Source organism: Rhopalosiphum maidis, chromosome 3, assembly GCF_003676215.2.
Source record: "Rhopalosiphum maidis isolate BTI-1 chromosome 3, ASM367621v3, whole genome shotgun sequence".
NCBI classification, from domain to species: domain Eukaryota; kingdom Metazoa; phylum Arthropoda; class Insecta; order Hemiptera; family Aphididae; genus Rhopalosiphum; species Rhopalosiphum maidis.
Window position 1 is genome coordinate 7,646,980 of NC_040879.1, and position 21,676 is coordinate 7,668,655.

The 21,676-nt window shown below is 22.4% G+C and overlaps 1 protein-coding gene across 1 annotated transcript in view; it reads left to right on the forward strand.

The window, feature by feature from the left end:
• LOC113556921 (lysosome-associated membrane glycoprotein 5) overlaps positions 1–21,676 on the forward strand; it is a 28,795-nt gene that overhangs the window by 2,116 nt on the left and 5,003 nt on the right. The window contains exons 2-6 of the mRNA XM_026962152.1: positions 5,536–5,639; positions 9,853–9,964; positions 10,424–10,548; positions 10,629–10,745; positions 15,490–15,577. Coding sequence (XP_026817953.1) covers positions 5,536–5,639; positions 9,853–9,964; positions 10,424–10,548; positions 10,629–10,745; positions 15,490–15,577 — 546 coding nt within the window. The remainder of the gene's footprint in view (positions 1–5,535; positions 5,640–9,852; positions 9,965–10,423; positions 10,549–10,628; positions 10,746–15,489; positions 15,578–21,676) is intronic.

Consider the following 21,676-nt stretch of genomic DNA (forward strand, 5'->3'; position numbering starts at 1 on the left):
ATGTAATATTCGAACTAACTGTTATAATATTATAAATTTATAACAGATACTTATATAAAACTCAATTATGTAAACTAATGGTGTAGGTAGCTCATCCGAGAACATTCTTCTTGTTTTTGTCTTCTCAACTTTGTTTCTAAACAAGGTGGTTCAGATTCACTAAGTATGTTCAACCACATTTTCGTCTAATAATAAACTTAGTCAACTTTTAATTTTGTGAATATTTAAATACCTATACTAAGAAACTTATTTATATAATTTAAAGAGCGTCCTTTGATAAGCGTCAATAAAGTATTATGTTTTATTTAATAAATAAAATAAATAAAGATAATTAAAATTGTTTTATTCTAAAGAATGGGTATCATTTACATAAATAATAATAATAAAAAAATGAATAGATAAAAAAATTAACTCATCATGATTAACTATATTTAAATTAGTTAACCATGTCTTATGAATAAAATACCACCAATTATAAAAAATCAATACTACATTTCAGAAGTAAAGGCGCGATAGTAACACTAGATTGGATATTTTTAAATTTAATTGGTTCTAAAAGCCGATTTTATGTGGTAAATAGTTTAGCTAATATATTTATAGGATAATAATAAAGTTTTTGTTAAAATATAGGTTAACTTACATTTTATCATCATGCTTTGAATTTTTTTCAAAAACAATTGCTAAATACTTAACATTACCTCACAAAAGTAAAATCCAACATGCATAAAAGTTTTTAGTGCACTCGAAAGGTGACTTCTGAAGAAAATAACCACCGCTGTGATGTAGAACCATAGCTCTCTTGCTTTAAGTAGAATCAAAACGTTCATAAATATTAAATGCGATCATGTATATATTATGAGGTTAAACATACAAAGGTATAAGTCGATTTTTTGTCATTAGAGTAAGTTTGAGTTTTTTTTAGTTTTTTAAGTTAGTTGAAAATGACTATTAAAATATTCTTCTATATCTGTTATTACAATTATTGTGATTGAAAAATATTTTTTCCTGAGAGAAATATAGTGAAAATGAGCCCAAATATATATTTAAATTATTTGTATTTTATAGATTATATAAATTTAAATATATATATTTCTTTAGATAAAAAGATAATTTGATGGTTTTAGTTTAAGCAAATATAAAATTAAAAATCGAGTTTGTAAGTTTGATGCCATGTGAGGTGTTTTAATTTACTAGTTTGCGGATTAAAATACCACTCATACTAAAATTTAACATTGAAATGGGTTACATATAAGATAAAATAATGTAAATAATTTAGTCCGAAAACTTTAAGACACACATTTGTACACTTAATTTACACATACTATGTATATTGTATATAAATATAGGTAATGAATTAAATAAAATAGTAAAATGGACATTAATTTATGATCTTAATCATACTTAACGATCTTACAATCTAAAAACTATATTTTAGTAAAATGCTTTTTGCAGAAAAACAATTTTTGAATTTGAAGTTGTATTATTGCGTATAATGTTTAATAATACAAAATACTGGACTAACGTATGGCATGTGCACGCGGTATATCCCTATGTCTCACGTATTTATGCTTTAAAATTATATTTTATTCAAAACTAAACTTGAAACTGTATAAGGTACACTTAAATCGTTTTTTTCTTGAATACGATTTACAATGATTTAATTTCAAAAAATATTTTTTTTATTTTTACAACATACGTTTCTAATATAAGATTTACTAATTTTATTAAAATTTACATGTTGTACTTAAGAAAAACAATAATTCATTAAATATAAAAAAATATCAGATTTTCCTTTTTAAACATAGAATACTAAAATGTTTATTTTAAATGTTTTGAAATAAGATTTAATAATTACGAATAACAATTTATTACTGCTTTTGATACGAATAAAATAATACTGTGTACAAATGGTAGACACACAAATAAAATATTACACTATAATTTAAATAAAAAAATGTTGGTTCCTTTTCACATTATATTGAATACATTTTGACGTTTATAACGCGATAGGTAGATATAACATTTTATTTTAGAATTGATTATTCATCAACATGGAACTACATAATCTATAGTCACGTGTTTGGCATCAAATATACAATGCTTCATATTGCACAATGAGAAATCATAGTCAATATACTTTTAAATCTTATTTTATGTTAACTTAGTGGTAGTAAACCTTTTCTTATTATCGAGATACATAAACAAAAAAATAAATTCTCGGAGGCCAAACCTTTTTGTTTCAATTTAATATTATATTCATTTATATTACATTTTTAGTAAATTTTAATTACTTACGGCTATACTTAGTTAACACTATCTTAGCTTATTATATGATACCTACGTGTATTATAGTTTTTAATTAAAATGTTTTAATTTTAAATACGTTTATATTAAGTTATATATGTATTATAATAAACAGTTGACTAATTTTTTCTTATACATATATTTTATTGATGGAATAAACTAATTAAAATCAAATTTATATACGTTGACTTTCATTAACCATTTTAATATTTTATTGATGGTGCAGGTGAAATAATCCAAATAATATAATGGTTAAATCATAAATTACCTTTAATTTATTGATACATTTTAACGGCCTTGAATAAATAATATTAACCATGCAAATCCTTTAACAATGTCTGTGTCTAAAATACTCTAATTACACTATAATCTATGTTATACATCATATTACACTAACAATTTTACTTAATTTGATATTGCATGTTGTAATGTCGTAAATTCCTCTTTATATAACTAAAAAATATTTGGTACTTGTTTTAATTTATTTTCTGAATAAACATCCCATAATTGAATTTTTATTTTATCATTTATAATTATCTAAAACAATAAACACATTTTCATTATGTATTCAATCATTAGAGCTTATTATTTTGAAAGTTAAGTGTTTTCATTGTATATACGTTTTATAAAAACAGCATTGTATTTATTTTTATTTTATCATAATGTTTATTTTCATTAGTGATCTATGATTTTTTACAATAAAATATAGTTGGTTTTAGAATATTTCAATTGTATCATCTCTACATTTGAATGACCTTCTTCGTTAAATATTAAAAAAAAAAAAAAAATCGTTACCTGTTCTTCGAGCGAACAATTTTGAGGATTTATAATTTAATTTATTGCTTGCTAATTTTGTTGACTTTCAAGACCATTGTAATTTCTATTAAATTGTTATTTTAGTTTTTTGTTTACATAAATAATCAGCTTCTTAGTGAATGTAAATATAAATCCAGTAGTTACTGTCCAAAATCCAATTATCAATTGAAATTTGTAATATTAAAAATGGTTTTCCCTGAAAACAAAATACAAAATAAACCACTAAACATAATTTATAATATTATGCATCTATTCATATTCGCTAATAGTTTCTTCTTAAATCCATTGTTATTTTATTGAATCTTTTCTTCTATTTTTCTAGTAAACATAAGATCATTTTTATTTGTTTTTTTACAACTTAGAACTTTTATTACCATAAAATAATTCTAAACTGCAGTGAAATATTTTTATGATAGATTAAAAACATAAGAAAATAGTGATGTGTTAAAAATAAATAAAATGCTTTATTTCAAAAATGTTTTATTAATTCTGTAAATGTCTTAAACATAAGTCTAAACCAGAATATATCAATAATATTCCACTTATTTAAATTAGCTAGTTGCATATTATATAAAATCAATGGTTTTAAACTTTTAATGAATTCTCTAATTTATAAACTAATATAAATAATTTTAAGTATTGCTAGTATACAAAAATACATTTTTAAAATGAAAAATAATTATTTGAACGTATAAATAAATTAATATATATGATTTTAAAATACAATGTAATTTAATTAGTTTTATTGAATTTGTACTATAACTTTGGTTAACGATAGTATTATACTTAAATAAAATAATAAAATATAATTTTAGGTACCCGTAGTAATCAAAACCCATATAGTTTGTATAAGATATAATTAAAATTATATCATTTAATTATCAATTTGTTTTACACAGTTACATATATAAGTGGTAGTTTGCATATATTCCATATCAGTGACATACATTTTTATTTAACTTGTGAATTATTTTATGCTCGTAAATATAATAAATTTATAATTTTATGCTTAACTGTAATTTTTAAATTATTTGATGTTCTCACTTATCTATTTTCCGCATTATTGGCTGACTAAAAATTCATCGCAAGTATAAAACACAATCTTGGATTTTTTTTAAAACAATATGTATTTTAATTTAAAAATGTTTTATTTATTTTCCAGAAACCAAACTAATTAAAAATTTATATCAAACACCTTAAAAAGAATTGTTTCTTCGAAAATATATATACATATATATTTTTTTTTTGATGCCAGAAATCAACATAATTAAATTCAATAATATGTTTAAATATATGCTATTATTTAATTAAAAATCGTAAAATATTTAAAGAAAAAAAAAATCCCATAATACCTATTCCTACTAATTAATGTAGTGAAAAGTAAAAATTAAATGCACTAATTCTGTTAAAGTTAAATACCTATTGTACAATAAGATTCATAAAAATAGTTATTGCCGATCTTTTTAAACTTGATTTTATTTATTTATTTTGTTTCCTATGTAATACCGTAATATCACGCAACAATTTTTCTTTATAATAACATGGCAGGTACACCATTAAGTTACTTAGAAGTTTTATATTTTTCTAAAAACTTCGTTAAAATTACCTATACTAAACCTGTAAAAGACGACAATCGGACGACTTATAAACTTATGTATTTAATTTTTTTTTTAAATACAGCAACTGTAAAATAGTAAAACAAGTCACAATACCTTTCCTTATATCGACCAATATAAATTATTAATAGTTTTATTTTTTTATTTATGTGCATTTTTATACCATGGAAATTAAAATTTAGCTATTAATCATTGATATTTTTAATATTATATATAAAATAAAATGCTACAGAGACGAAATTATTTTATTAGTTCTCGAAAAATGTTTATGTATAAATATATTTATAAGCATTCATTAAATATGTTCAAAAATGGAAATTGAACGTAAATAGTACTAATAAGTTATTCAGAATTGTAATATCAACCTATTATTAGCATTCTAAAAAACAACAGGGACTTGTATAAGACTATGGAAATTATTATTTTTATAGTCTTAGGTATTATACATTTTTATAATTTCAAAAATGTAGATTATATATATGAACATTTTATTGGCAAGATATTTTTATAAAACATAATAATTTTTGTTCATAAACTAATACGTTCTTCATTATTACATTGCTCCAATGTATTTACAGTTTACAACTCTTAACTTATAATTAAATTAATCTGTGATGTATTTATTAAAGTTTCCTTAATAACATTCAACACATAGCATTTTAATAAAATGATATTCAAAGAAACACTTGATATTATTTTGTTGAAATATGTTAAATTATTAATTATATATTTAAAAATTTATCAATGACAATTTTTTTAAAAAAAATATACAATATTTATTTATTTATTTGATTTTTAGCAATTGTGATATTCAATCATATTCTCGTCGCTCCAATAAATGCCTTACAAATTAATGAACAAAATAACACAAAACCATATCCAATTTCTGCATTTCAAAAATTGGTAAGTGATTTGTTTTATGATTATTTAGTTATCTATTTTATTTTAGTGATTTAATTATTTTAAATATCATAGCATGTCTGTAATAAAAAAATAGTTTAGTTCTGAGATGGGTAAACTTTTTTACAAGTCAAAATTAAATTATATGCATTGTGAGCAAAAATAGCATAAATGTTAAAATTTTCCTATTATGCTTATTTATTTTACATTACTAAATAATGGTTTCTGGATCAAATTGAGTGAAGTTATGGGCTGAATTTAAAAATACCCCAAAATTACACAAATTCACCTGTTGTAAAATATTATGAAATCTCCTTCCTTGGCTAATAATTAAAAAAGGGCAAAGAGTTATATAGAACAGCTTTGCAAACTAAAGTTCAATAGTATCATCAAAAACGTGATACATGCACAAAATGTAATGCGCTTTTATATATTTAAGGATGCAGATTTATTAGTTCGAAAATAATAATGTAAAAATGCATTTATGAATGTTAATATTTTGTAACAAATATGCATAATATGTTATCATAAAAATCAAAGAATTATTGCCAACTTAGTGTATGTAGGTAGTTATTCATTTTATAAATTATTTTATTAATTATTTTTTATTTTTAAATATTCCAAAAATAACATTTTTTCTTAATAATTAATCTGTCAAATAATCAAATTTGGAGTGATATAAATAATTTAATTGTTGTCCTTATCAATTAATATATATACAAATGACTTATTCTTTTACATTTTGTTTTATTTAAAAATACATTCTTATCTGAGATAATTACCATAAATATTTTGATTATTTATATTATTTTATTGATTAAACTATTAAATAATTATTAAGAATGCATTTATTTTTATATTTATTATAGTATATACTATAAGTAACAAATACAAAACAATTTTTTTTTTACATTGATTGTTTTATTATTACATACAACTATACAAGTATAGTTTCACTTAAAATTAAAAGCTCAAAGTTTAATAGAAATACATTGCATTGATAATTTAAACGTAAATATATTGTAGAATAATAGGCACAATTGAATTGATGTAATAATTGTTATTTGTATTGATATACTCTTTTTTTGAATCCAACTCATATTAGGTATGTACATTTCCAAAACTAATACTAGGTAATAATAATGGGTACAATATTGAGTCTCTTTCAGCTTTTTCTGTATTATTTAATGGATAGTTAAATGTAATGCTTGGACTAGACTATAAATGAAAAGTAGTTTGTGTTAAATAATATATATATATGTTATATCTAATATTATCATAACATGGAAGTTATAGTCTACCCATTGACATTTTATGGGAATTCGATAAAAACCATTTTTTTATTATCATGTTATTTATACTTTTATAGTTTCGATAAAACTAGTATTACCATAAGAAATGTATAATAATATTTAAATATTTAATATACCTATAATATTTAATTAATATAAATAATTATTGTAAATGTTCACGAATTTTAAGGAAAATTAAAAAACACAGCTAATTGTTATCAAGTAAAATTCACGAAAAATGTATATATATTTCATGTAGGATCACTAAATTTCTTAGTGTAATGCACAAAATGTACAGGTTTTTTGTTAAAAAATATTATTGATCGACTACAGATTAGCGAAATGTACGATAGTGCCCCGCTATCCATTTTACATTACAGTCACTTACACTTCTCATAATTTTCTCTGCACACATTCACAAAAAACTCACGCAAGTATTAATACTTAGAAAATTATTTTTATGGAACACTAGTAAAAATTTTGTTATAGAATCTCCTTATTATTGAATAACAAAATGAAAAAAAATTGGAAAATACTTTTGATAATAAATGGCGAAAAATAACAACTTTTTCGTGTTAATCCGCGGGGCTTATAAGTGTCAAGAAATGTTTGTTATTTTATATTCATTTTTCGGTACATAAATTCTAGTTAATATAACGTCTATACTAATAGATTCATAGAAGTTTCGTAAAAAAATCTTGCCACGCATTAGAATTGCCAACAATTTTCAAAACATCGATCAAAGAATAAATACTCGCATTTTTTTTTTATACACTTTTAGAAGAATTTGATTTTTTTAAACAAAAATGAATTTATTAATTAACTAACCTTTCAGTATTATGAAGTGTATTGATGTTTTTTGTTGGTTTGAAATCTATAAATATAAGTACGATAGGGTAACCCTATTTTATTTTTATTTTGTACACTGATATTGTTCTATTTTAATATAAATGTGTAATACACGGTTTCATTAAGTAATTTACTCTTTTATTATCTATATTATAATAATGTTATGATTTATGAATTGTTGTGATATTTAATAAAAGAGAATTGTTTGATTCCTAAGACTGCAATTTTATCTATTAAACTTATACAGACATGATATGTTTCACATGTGATTATGACTTTTTAAAGGTATTGCAATTAACAGATTTTAAATTGTCCACTCAATTTAAAATTCAAATAACTACTTTTTAAATAGTAGTGATAATAATTGAGTATTTGCTGTGCTTGATAGTTTTTAAAAATTATTTAATTATTGTCTTATACTCTAACAATAACAATATTTATTTATTATTCATTAATTAATTAACGGGCAATACAACAATACAATTTATAATTATAAATACATTTGAACAATTCAACTTATTCATTAAAGTAAGCAAACAATAATATGGATGACAAATGGTAAAAAATAATAATATACATATTAGATTATTCACCTTCTCTTAACCTAGTTCTCTCCAATATAGTATTTCCCATTGTTTGGTTGGAAGTTTTATAGATAAAGTACTTTTGAAATAGATTGTGTTTGTAATATTTAGTATCATTCCGTTATTTGTAAAATTCAATCTGGATACTTGAATTTCGAATTTTGTTGTATTTATAGAATTAGTATATAAATTTCAGATATTTATCTGTGCTTGTTCCAAGTGTTCCATACTATACATTTACTTTTAAATATTGAATACTTTTATATACTATTTAACCATAAGCCATTTATATTTTCTATGTTGTATGTATCGTATAGTTATTTTTATACACTTAAATGCTCAAAAAATATAGAATATAAATAGTAAAATAATTTTGATATTTATATAAATACTTTAAAATTGGAGTAAGATTAATTATAAAGTGTAGTGAATCATTAAAAAATATACAGTAAATGTGTACTTACAGTTTTTTTCAATTAAATTTTTGATTATATTTATATGTGTAATGGAAAAAAGTAGAGAAGTTAAAACAATTGCAATATCAAGGTGCCAAAATCTTGAAATACATTTTAGAATACGAAATAAAAGTTCAACCGTTGACATCCAATTACTCTGACTATTATGCTATGGTCAGTGTTAGTTTATTTGGAGAATAAATCCATAACGTCTGTATAGGTATATATATATATATAAATATAAAATCGGTAATAATTAATCCATATGCATAAGTTCTTTATAGCTCGTATTGTCTATACTTTTTATTTTTAAAGTCATTTATTATATTTTTTTAATATGCTCAAACGATCCCGAGTAAAATAAGAATAGTTTGGGGTAATGAAATTATATGTTTTGTCAAAAAAAAAACATATATTATACATTTTATGTATATTTCACTATTTTGTACATTCTTATATTTTTATTTATTTAGGGTCTTCAAAATAATTTTAAACGAATTATAGTAATTCAGAAATAATTTTAGTATTATTGACATAATTTTTTCATTAATACAGTCAATAAACGCAATAATTGCGAAAATATACCACTATATACTAAGTAAGATTTCATTCCTTAAAATAATTTAAAATTTTTTTCTTTAAGTTAAAAGTAAAACAAAAATAAATATAATTAAAACGTATATTAAATGTCAAACCAAAGATGGTATAGTTTTTATGTTGTACATTATTTGTTACAATAAAAACTAAAACTACCTACATTTGGATTTATTTACAACACCCTAAAGGTAGTGACCCATAAAAAACGTGACTTAACCATAAGTCCCTCGTGATTAAAATTTTTTAAAAGCGTTCGAATATGCATAACAAGAGAACGGTCTAGAACAGGGATCATAAATCTTGGGCCTAAACCTCTTTGTGATGAAGGTAAAGAGATCTCAAATTATTTGATAGGGTTGTCAGAATTAAGTTTACAAAATTTTGAATTATAACATATAATATTCAAAGCATTAATCATTTTTTCGTCTTGTATATTTAGAAACGTTTACCGGACGAAAGCTCACTAGATCCCGTGTCGAATGCAGACGATGAAACTCAGAGATCGGTCCGAAAAAGCGCTGTTTTGTATAATAAAGCTGACATAACAACAAGTAAATATAAAGATATATAATTTATAGGATATATTTTAATTTATAAGTGTATACTTTGTGTGCATATGTTTATCTTACACTTTTAAAATCAAAACCTTAACCATTTATAGTAAAATGTATGTATAATATATAACTATAAATTTCTCTTATAAATTAGTTTTTTTTTATAATATTATTATATATTATTCTGATAAAAAAAAAAAAATTAGTATGTGAATATAAGTATTTAGTATTTATATTATGATAAATATTGATATTTATTCTTCATTGTTGATATAAATAATAAAATAAAGTGCATATGTTTAAAATACTAAATACAATTATAAAATATTCACATTATATTTACATAATAATACATTATGGTGCTGAACACTGTGCACAAGCGTAATTTGTATAGTAATGGTTTATTTATAAGAGTTGGTTGTAATCTATGATAAAGAAATATGTGTATTTTTTCAGCAACTCAATCGAATATTGTTGCGTCACTTTTCCGACTAAACGAGGAGGAAGGTAATACGTGTATTCTGTTGAGGGTAGATGCTGTCATAGAAGTAAAGTTCAAAACTAAACTAGGTTCTGAAGACGTAAGGGTCAGAAATAAATTATTTAAATATCAATTTGTATTTATTATAATATTATTCTATGGATATTATGTGAGCTACAGCAAACTGATCTCTATGTTCCTGACGACGCAGAAGTAACTGGTGATTGCAGCAATGAAGATGATGCAACATTAATACTCAAATGGAAAAATTTCGTCTTTACTTGGTACTTTACAAAGGTAAAAATATAATCATTTTCTTAATTATTTTACTATCTTGAGTAAAAAAAAAGCTGTTTTTACTTGGAGGAATAAATATGGGTATTGCTGGTTTCTAAAAAATTGATCAAGTAACAACATATATTGTTTGCATCATAAATATTTAAATAATTATATTTTTCATGTAGATGTTTTGTAGACACTATTATTTTGTTGAATTATACTCAAATATAGTATAATAAAGATGGGAGATAAATAGGTACCACTCTGTTGTACATTAGGCGTTGAGTGGGCCTTTATTATATGTGTGTTAAATTTGAATTTAATGATATATTATTGTACATCAAAAACGATTCTGAGCGGAAACGGTCTATCAGCCTATATCACCGAGTGATATGTTTTTTTTTACATAGCTATTACAGTCATTTATTTTTCTTTTAATATTACAGTAATATGGCATAATTTTTTCTAAAAATATTGCATTTATTTCATTATTAATATTTAAATATTATAGAAATACATGTGTATACCATATTATATCAACTTATATAACACAAAATGTAATAATATATTTTCGCAAGTCCCGAAAACCAGTAAAAATAGTTTCATACTATAAATATTTATTATTTTAAAATATATCAAAAATATTATTGCTTATTGTAGTAAGATGTATAATAATATAAAATACTTACTTAAAATGTTTAAGTTGCCACGAATAATGTTTTTAGATTATAACACAATAATTAATATATCGTTATTTATCATTTAAATTCGTAATTTTGTCCAAATTGAAACTTAGAATGTCTATAACAAATAATAATCATCGTTCATTTTTTAGATTTTTATGATTTTAGTGTAAGCTATTTATGAAGAACCTTGATTTAAATTTTCAAATCTTAGATACAGAAATAAAAGTTATTAGGAATTATTAACTTCAAAATAATTAAATAGCTTGTGATTTTAACAAATTTCGTCAATTTCTAACTTTAAATACGTACAAAAAAAAAAAAAAAATGTGCCTATATTTTTTAATACTTTTATACAGATATAAGAATATAGTTTATGGATTCATGTATACATTTTTCAAGTATTTTTACCCAGTAAATAATTTTTAAAACTAAAAAAAACTAAAAATATTAAAATTTCTAGTGCTCTTAAATAACTCAATAAACTTCAAAAAAATGATAAAATGTTATCGTATAATTTAAATAAAAATACAAGCAGTATGTAAAAATGTCAAGTATCAATCATTATTTAATTATTTATTTTAATAAATTAAAGTATAAAAAAATTGTTTTAATTATTTTAACTTCTCGTATATATATATATAGCTCAAAAATAGTCAAAATATTTTGAAAATATTATTATATAAAAAAATCCTGATCATAAAAATAAGTACTGGGAAGTTTTTCAGTTTTACCACTTTAAAGTACAAACTAGATCTAATTGTATATCCGAAACCACTCCCATTTTTTAATATAAATGCATTTTATTGACAGCTTATCGTATACTTATCCACAAAAGAAACGCACATCATCGTAAAATCAATACATATATTACATTATCTGTTTACTTTATATAATTCATAATATGTTAATTTACATATTTAATAATAATTGCATTATAAAGCCAATATGTATATAATATATATGTGTGTGTGTTTTAATACAGTGTAAAAAAAAATTATATACATTTTTATACGTATCTAGGAAGGATATTTCCTATATAAATAAATAATAAGAGCTAGGTACCACGTTAATAATAAATAAACAATATAATCAATATTAGCATTTATGTTTACAAAGTTCGTAGTGATTTAAAATTTTTATTCCAAACCTATAAGTATTTTTTTAAATAAAATTACTGATTATATGCATCAGTTAAATGTGGTAATATAATTAAATATCTTATTTGTTTTTAAAGATTTTAATATGTATTTATTTTTAATATAATTGGGAATGTATAATTTATAACCATTAAACATAATACGATACATTTTCTCTTAAATTATGTATTCCAAGTATTAAAAGTTTTTATCAGAAGACTGAGTTATAATTAACCAACATGTGGTATTATTTTTGAATAATTAAAATGTTTAAGCTCGTATATAATAAACCGTAGTGTATTAAACTGATCACGTCATGAAGACGTAACTGTAATTGAGTTTATCGATGTTTGGATATTAATTAATTATGTAAGCTATAGCTGCATACTTAATAAACCACGAGTCATACTCCGAGAAAATGTATTCACATAATACATCACTACTTATAATACATAACACAAGATAAGATATTTAACAGTTAATAAAAAAAACCATCAGAAATATTTTAATTAATATATACTTAACTAATTTGTGTAGTATATGTACCGTTTAATTTTCATCTTTCCAGTTAACTGTTGTGCAGAAGTTTTAATTTCATCGTATAAATACTTCTCTATAACAATATTGTATTTTGGAGAAAAGACACTCAGAAATATTCAATTATAATTTACAGAAAATACTTGATTCAAAAACATTTACATTGTACATTATTATAATAAATTATTTCCATACGTGGTACACGAGTTTATGTTATTATATGCTTCTAAAACTGTATATCACAATTCACGGCTGTTGATGTGAGTTCTTAAGTATATACGTCCATATCCACTATAAAAAATACAACTCTCTTCCCCTTAACACGTACATTCTGATTTTTTTTTAAATTTAAATGTGTATACAATCTATTCCCTAAAAAACAACAATAATATGTGATAACAGAATTCATTTTATACAAGAATAGCATGATAGAAGAAGTTACCCAGTGGTAACACTACCGTAACTTGGTATTTATTTATTTATTTTTAATAATTTATATTTGTAATCATTAAACCTTAATTAGGTCACGACGACACCAGTGCTTTTTGAATAATCTTGGATAATCCTCAGGAATTATGAGAATGGCAAGGTTAGGTATGAGAGGGTCGATATGAAACTGAAGTCTAAAGTGGAATCTTTTATAAGAGGATACTGCTTCCTCGTGGAGGGTCTTGATTTTTGGATCGGTATGTAATGTTAAATTTAAGATATAAGATAGTGTATTGTTGATTTTACGTAAGATATTATTTTACAAGGTATAAACTTTGTCAGTATTGGATTTTCTTAGCATTTCCTCAGAACTGGAGACCATAAGTACACTTTTATTAACTATTTAACTATGATTTTTTTAACTATTGAACCCACTAAGATTATAAAGAATAATGTTGTATTTTGATTTTGAATTAAAAAATAAAAATTACATAATACAATAACATTTTATAAAACTATTTTAAGTAAGTTAACATAATTAAAAATGTTTGTATACATATACATATTATTTTAATATCCATAGTAAATATTGAATAACATCACATGTTTTATATTAAATTCTTAGCCATCATTTTATTGTATATTGCTAAAGAGAATTTAAACTAAAACTTTAAACATAAATTAATTTTAAATTCATCGATTAGATATTCTTAGCATTTAATATTCACCAGCCATAAATAATATGTAATTAAATTCTTTTACAGTAAAATATATGATAGTTAAAAAATCCTACCTTCGTAGGTAGTTTATCCTTTTTATGTACTTATTATTAAAGCAATATATTATTTACAAATATAATGTTAGTTGAGAAAAATAAAAATATTTTTTGTTTAAGTATGGAATTTTTATTTCTATAATGATTAAAATTAAATATGGAATTTGTGAAAAAAAAAATAGTTAAAGAATAATATGTTGATCATTCGAAAATCTTTAGTTTTCTTAAACAAATATATTTATGCATAATGTAATAAAATATAAATTCTTTCAAAAATATTAATTTGTATTGCAATAATTAATTTGTAAGATATAAATTTAAGTATAAGAATTTTGTAAAAATATATTTTATGTTAAACAAGATATTTGGAATTTAATATGAATTAAGTAGGAATGTATATTTTATTTTAGTTTGTTAATAAAGTTGTATGTTGGGTTGAAAACTTATAAATCCATTTAATTCTGTATTATAGTTTGACGGATTTAAAATTATTTCGTAATAATCAAAATCAGTTCTGGTAGAAAAAGTAAAGGTATTTTGTTTAATACTAATGTACTTTTTATAACAAAATAAAAATATTTGAATGTCTAGTTATGACTGGTGATATTTTATTAAATTTAATTAGTTATTCTAGAGATACACTAATGACAAAAATATGCATATAATAATACTTACAGGATTAAATTTAATTCATTATTACACTTAGATAACTTTATGTTACTGTATGTAAATACAAAATTAGCCAATGGTTGTAACTTATAGAAAAAAAACTGGAATATGATGAAGAATATTCTTATTTTTCACCAGTGTATTGCGAGAAAATGCTAAAATAAAACAGGAATGAATATATTATAAGGTAGATTTGTATACAAAGAATCTCCAACAAAAGAATGCCACTGAAAACATTTTTTATGGATTATATATATTTATAAGGAGTTATTTAAAGTATTTTAGAACATATAAATGAATGTTAATGACATAAACATAAGTGTGGATTGTGAAAACTGATAAATCCGATTTCCACAAATATTAAAGAAATTCTACGGAGTTAATAATAAATTAACAAATTTGATTGTAGTTTTATAAATATATATATAAGTATTTAAAAAAAAACCTTTAAAATAGTACTACAATCTAAAATATATAAAAAAATTATGTTAAAATTCAAAAACGCAGTTATAACTGTTTTAATGTTTTAGACTCTTGGAGGAGAAAGATGGTTTGTAAAGGCATTGGAACTCGAAATAAATACAGCTGACAAACATTTCGATCATATTAAAACTAAAGGTAAGGATTACATTTAACAAATACTTCATTAAAAATGTTTATTTCAGTATTAAGACATTTCGATTCAAATAACATTTTGCTTTCAATAATACATACATGATCTCAAACAAAAATACTTTGAATCTTTCTTATTTTGCGTTGTCGAAGTTTTAATTTTTAAATTATTATTCATAAAATATGTATTAACATTTTTACTAAATTTTAATTCGATATTAGAATTACTGTGTATATAAAATACAAAATAATTTTTATACTTAATATATTGTCATAGGCATGTTATACATTACATTTTGATTATATATAATCTAAAATATCTATAACTTATAATAAAGTGGATACACAATAATACAATTGAAAAACATCGTTCTCACTACTAACCACTAATAACTTTACCATAAATTACAATTTTATAATCATAATATTATTTTATGTATATTTTAATGTTTAATTATTATCTATGTTATGGACGTTATGGTAAAATAAAACTTAACACGGCGCATTGTATAGGCAGTTAAAAGGCATGTACGCGTCGAAACACTTGAAACTAGGGAAGACAACATAATATTTTTTATAATTCAAAATAACTTTACAAAATACATTAGATTTTTGACAAGGTCATGACATAATCAATAGCAAATACATTGATTTATAATACGATTTATGACTACTGATAGTGTACTTTTTGCCTGCGTAAATGGTATAACACAATTATGATTAATACAATTGATTCGATGATAAAATGACTCTTATGGTTTAGTCTCGTGTTTATGATGTCCTTCACATTATTAAACACGATGTTTTTGATTATTTTTAAATAATTAAATTACACAATATGTTTTTTCCTTCAGTAATAACATTGATCGTTTGACTATAATCGCTACGGCTGTATGAAGCCAATACAATTGTCTACAAATTACATTTCGTACGTTTATAATGAAACTGTTTGATACGTAGGTCACGAAGATAATATGTATGCAATTTATTTTTATATAATTTTTTTGTCATGTATGTCAAAATGGATATGACTTTATTACCGAAAAAAAAGCAAAATAAAATTGTCAATTATAATTTATATTGTTAGTCATAATAATCGTATAAATTATTCATATTTAGTTTACATATATATTATAACTTTAACAAATTAAACACACTAATTTAATTCACGTTTTAAGTTAATAGTGTTTAGAAATAATTTGACACTAGATATTATTATTAATAGCTTTATTAATATTTCATATTGTGTTATATAGGTATAAGAAATTCTGAATTTAGGTATTGGGTATTTATAAACGATTCGAATTACACGTTTAAATCATAGTTTCGATATAAAATAATTTATAATTTAACTATTGTGATTTAAGTGCGTAAATATAGATTAATATTTCTTATTCTAGATGGAAATTGGAATTTTTTTCAATATATTTTATTTTAATAAATACTTATGTAATTTATATAATTATTTTGTTTAGTTTTTTTAATACTACTGATATTCAACGTGTATTTCGTGTTATTTCGGCTATAGGTTTTTTTTGAAATTTTAGATAATTTTAGGATTTCAGAATAATTCGAATTCAAAGCCAATTTCGATTTAAGGCTGTTGAAAGCGGGTCATTTTTTCGTGCCTTTAGACCAATAAGTGAAAGAAAAATTCACCCAATACCAAGTCCGATTTTAATTTTAAAAACATATTTGAATTCCTTATTCTCTTTTCTAGGTTATGTAGGAGATGGATTTTTGATTTTTTTTTTTTTTTAAGTAACACTAAAGTATGGTGTGAATTTTTAAAAAAAATTATATATAAATATAATTCATTTGTTACTATATAGTAATTAAATAATACAATAAATCAAAAATCCATTTCCTACGTAACCTAGAAAAGAGAATAATGAATTCAAATATGTTTTTAAAATTCAAATCGGACTTTTGGTACTGGGTGCATTTTTCTTCCTCTTTTTGGGATTTTCATGTAAAATCTTTTTTTATCGCAAAATTTAGTGACGTTTAACTGCACGTATGTATGATACTGATTTCCAAGAATCTTAACCGTAATTTATCTTTAATTACATAAAGCGTTCGGGGAACTCACGCACACTAATGATCAGTTACAACACACACAGTTAAACATAACTAACGATGGATATCTAATATTGCCTAAATACAACCCCTTAAAAATGGTTCGCTTTCAACAGCCTTAAGAAATGTTGATAAAATATTGAAACATGAAACAATAATTTTTTTAATAAATCATGAACAATACTTTATTTTTATTGGAAATACAATATAATTTGTAAATAACTATATAAATATTGTTCAATCATTTTGTATTTTATTTTTTTCTAAAAAAAAAATATACCTCATAGTAGAACTTAGTCTAAATATGAGTGTTTTAATAATAATAAACTAATTAGATTAATTTTTATTACTTAACAAGTCTTAAATTTTGTTATAACTATGTTGTATATTTTGATTAATATATTTTTTATTTTTTTTTCAAATTATTTAAGAATGTAATAATTATATCTAGATTAATTTATTCTTATTACTATCCCTTAATTAATTATCTGATCAATATTCTGTAAATAAAAAATAAATCAGAAAAGTATAAAGTGATTTCGTGTAAGCTATGGATAAACCATTACAAATTCCGTTAGAGATAATCAAAAAAAAATACAAATAAAAATATATTTCATTTATTATTTAATATTATTTGTTCTAACTAAACTCCATTCACAAATTTAACTAATCTTCTCAGACTTTTATTTATTGAAAAAAAAAAAATGAACTCAAGATTTAAGTATTACATTTCAGCATCACTTTAAACTAAAACAGAGTTCCAAGATAGGTATAAAATAGTTCAAAGAAAAAAAACACTATTATAATCAATTTGTTCTTCGCGTCTTCGTGTATTCAATTATAATTTAAAAATAATTGTTTGAATAAAAGTGCTTAATCAGTGACTGTCATTGTATAAATACACTGACACACTGAGATTGTTACTGACATTTCTGTTAATATAAAATATATAATATTATAAAATAAACTTTGAACACCTTCAAGGCTGATTAATCATCTTAAATTAGTTTTCTTCTTCATTTTCTTCGCCCTTCACTCCCAACATATATATAGGCTCGACCAATCGTGGCTTAACCCTCTTTAAAGCTCTATTCTCTACCTCTTCTTTACTCACACTAGCTACTATTATGCCATTCTCTATTCTGTTTATCCACCTCTTCTTTGTCTCGCTCTTCCTCTCTTACCTACTACATTAATTTTCATATCCACTCTCACAGTCTCCTATCCTCATAACACAACGTAACTCATCACAAATAACAAATTATTCACCCTCGTTGTATCTAAAATATATAACACTCCCACACTACATCTGATCAATTTATTTCTTATTACATCCTTCCTATTCAATCCGTATGGATGTATACCCAACATTACATTTACATCACTGTTACTCTCACTGTATGTTTTGTTTTATTGTATAATACCTATAACACCGATTAATACAATATGAAAGTAGAGGTACATCACAATGGTAGATAGAGAAAAAAATCATACAATTTAAAAATAGACCTTTTATAAACATTAAAAGCAGTATACGCAGCTCCGGTTTTCCTCAAGATTTTTATCGTAATCTAAAAAACACATAGGTACATTAAACTATAAATTCTCATAGTTTGTTGTTTTAAAATAAATATTTAAAAAAATTTAATAAACCTTTTTTGATTTGATTAAGATCATGTCTATTATAATTATAATATTTTTTAATATTTATAGATTCCTATTATTATTATTATTATTATTATTATTATTATTTATATACAGAGACAAGTTGGAGGACGGTATGATACAAAATATGATTCGTAAAACATTTAATTGTTTTGTATAATATTAATTATTTCAAATATATTGCTGATTCATTTTTGGTCAAATCATCATTATTAATTCTTACATTTTAATAGCCGCATTTAAAAATTATATTGTTTATAATTTATAAACATGCTAATTTAGATTAAGGATTCCTATTTATATATATAAAAAAAAAGATGCCAATAAAAATGTTGAGCAATAAATTAAACTATAATTTTTCACTAAACCGGATAATATTATTTCTTATTGCCTTTTTCCATAAGATGGCTTATAGTTAAATATCTCTGATTTTCAGTTTAAGTAATTTCCTTAAAAAAAAAATTTTTAATTTAAATTATTTCTCATTTTTTAAATATTCTTATTTAACCGTTTACCACCACCACCATCTATCGTTTCATTATTTACTACCTATACTTCTTTTTCTTTTTCAGTCTATGGCCGGAAATTCAATTACAGTGTATCATTTTCCTTTTAATATCATCATTAATGCTATTGATCACCTGATAATTTACCATAGATAGCTTATTTTTGTTTTTTTTTTATTATTATTATATGGAAAATCATTAGAAAATTTACATCGAGCTAAACCCTATGAATTCAAAATCTAATTTTTTTATGGTTTTTTATTATTCATTCAACCGACTTTTATAATCCATATTATTCAAAGGTTTGACACGGATGACGTTAAATTAATAAGGGTTCGGATAACCATAGAGCGAAACCACGACAGCGGTTATTTCATAAATGTATTTAATGAAGAATAGCGGGATGTATAATTTCGGCAATTTTCGAGCTCACGTCAGTTTACAATGCCTTCCAAAATCCTTTTCAACGTGTTGATTAATTTTCACGGTAATTCTTTATTTCTTAGTTTTGCATTGTTCCCTAGTCAAAAAAATATACGCAACAGTTTCTTCGCTCTTAGCACTTAACGGCGATGTTTAGTATCCATTCAACAACGGACAAACCTTTTTTTTTTATTAGTATTCTGCCTCTCTGACTAAGTTTATTCCATGAAAAATCAGCTTAATCAAAGATTTTTAAAAAAAAAGTACGAAGTAAAAAAGTACCTACTATGTTTCAATAGTATTATTTTCTGAATATATTATTATTATTATTCAATAGATCGTAAATAGATATAAAATTGAAATGCACTTTTCCTAAGATTAAATTCATTATATATAAACAATTTATATTTAAATTCTCTTTTGTTTATTAAAATAAAAAAAAAATCAATATTTAATTTTAAATATGTGTTTTATCCTATTATCCTATGTCATAAAATAAAAGTATAAATAACTCGTTTTGTTTTTATTTATCACATGATTTAAACATACATTTTTTCAATATTGTAATTATAGAGTTGAAGATTTGAAGTAACAGTAAGTTATTAAATATCAAAAACTAACTTACAACTCTTTTTTCTCAAACAGTATATAACATTTGTTGTTAAATCAAACATTTCAAAATATCTTTGAATAAATTAACTATTATCTAATCATATTATTATTAATATTCATATTATTCATGAAAATATTTTAATTTAGTAGTATACATAAAATCTAAGTATGACTAACTTACAATGCTATATAAAATTATACTTTATAGAAATTGTACATTAACAATAGTCAAAAGATGCATAAGATATTATTAAAATTCATGAAATATCAAACTTTTTTTCTTTTATGTAACGAAAAAAATCGAAATTTTCTCTGGTGTTTTTTTGCTCCGTATAATAATGAATGCAGCAAATGTATTAAAAGCCATATAATATCTGCTATAATATATCATTTAAACCAGGAAAAAAGTAAATTAGGTACATACATTCACATACAGAATATATATTTTATATTTGACAGGTAGATTTTCGATAATTCATAAGTCCTAGCATTGTTTATAAAATTTTCTATTTGTTTGACATTATATTATTTAAATTTATTTTTTGTAGGAATAATATTATAAAAACTTAAATTATCAATCACATTTTTTGTAAAATTAAAATTAATTTAAAAAATATCACAAATTCATTCAGAAATAGACTTAATCGAGCTCTTATTCATTGTCTCATTTAATTTTGTAGAAGAATATTTTATGTGATGCAGTCGGTGTAGGTATAGAATTTATACAGATAAATAAATATACATACAAAAATATTACATAAAATAATCTTTTATATTATCGTGTGCGTACTTTATAGGGATTTAGTTATATTTTAAGATA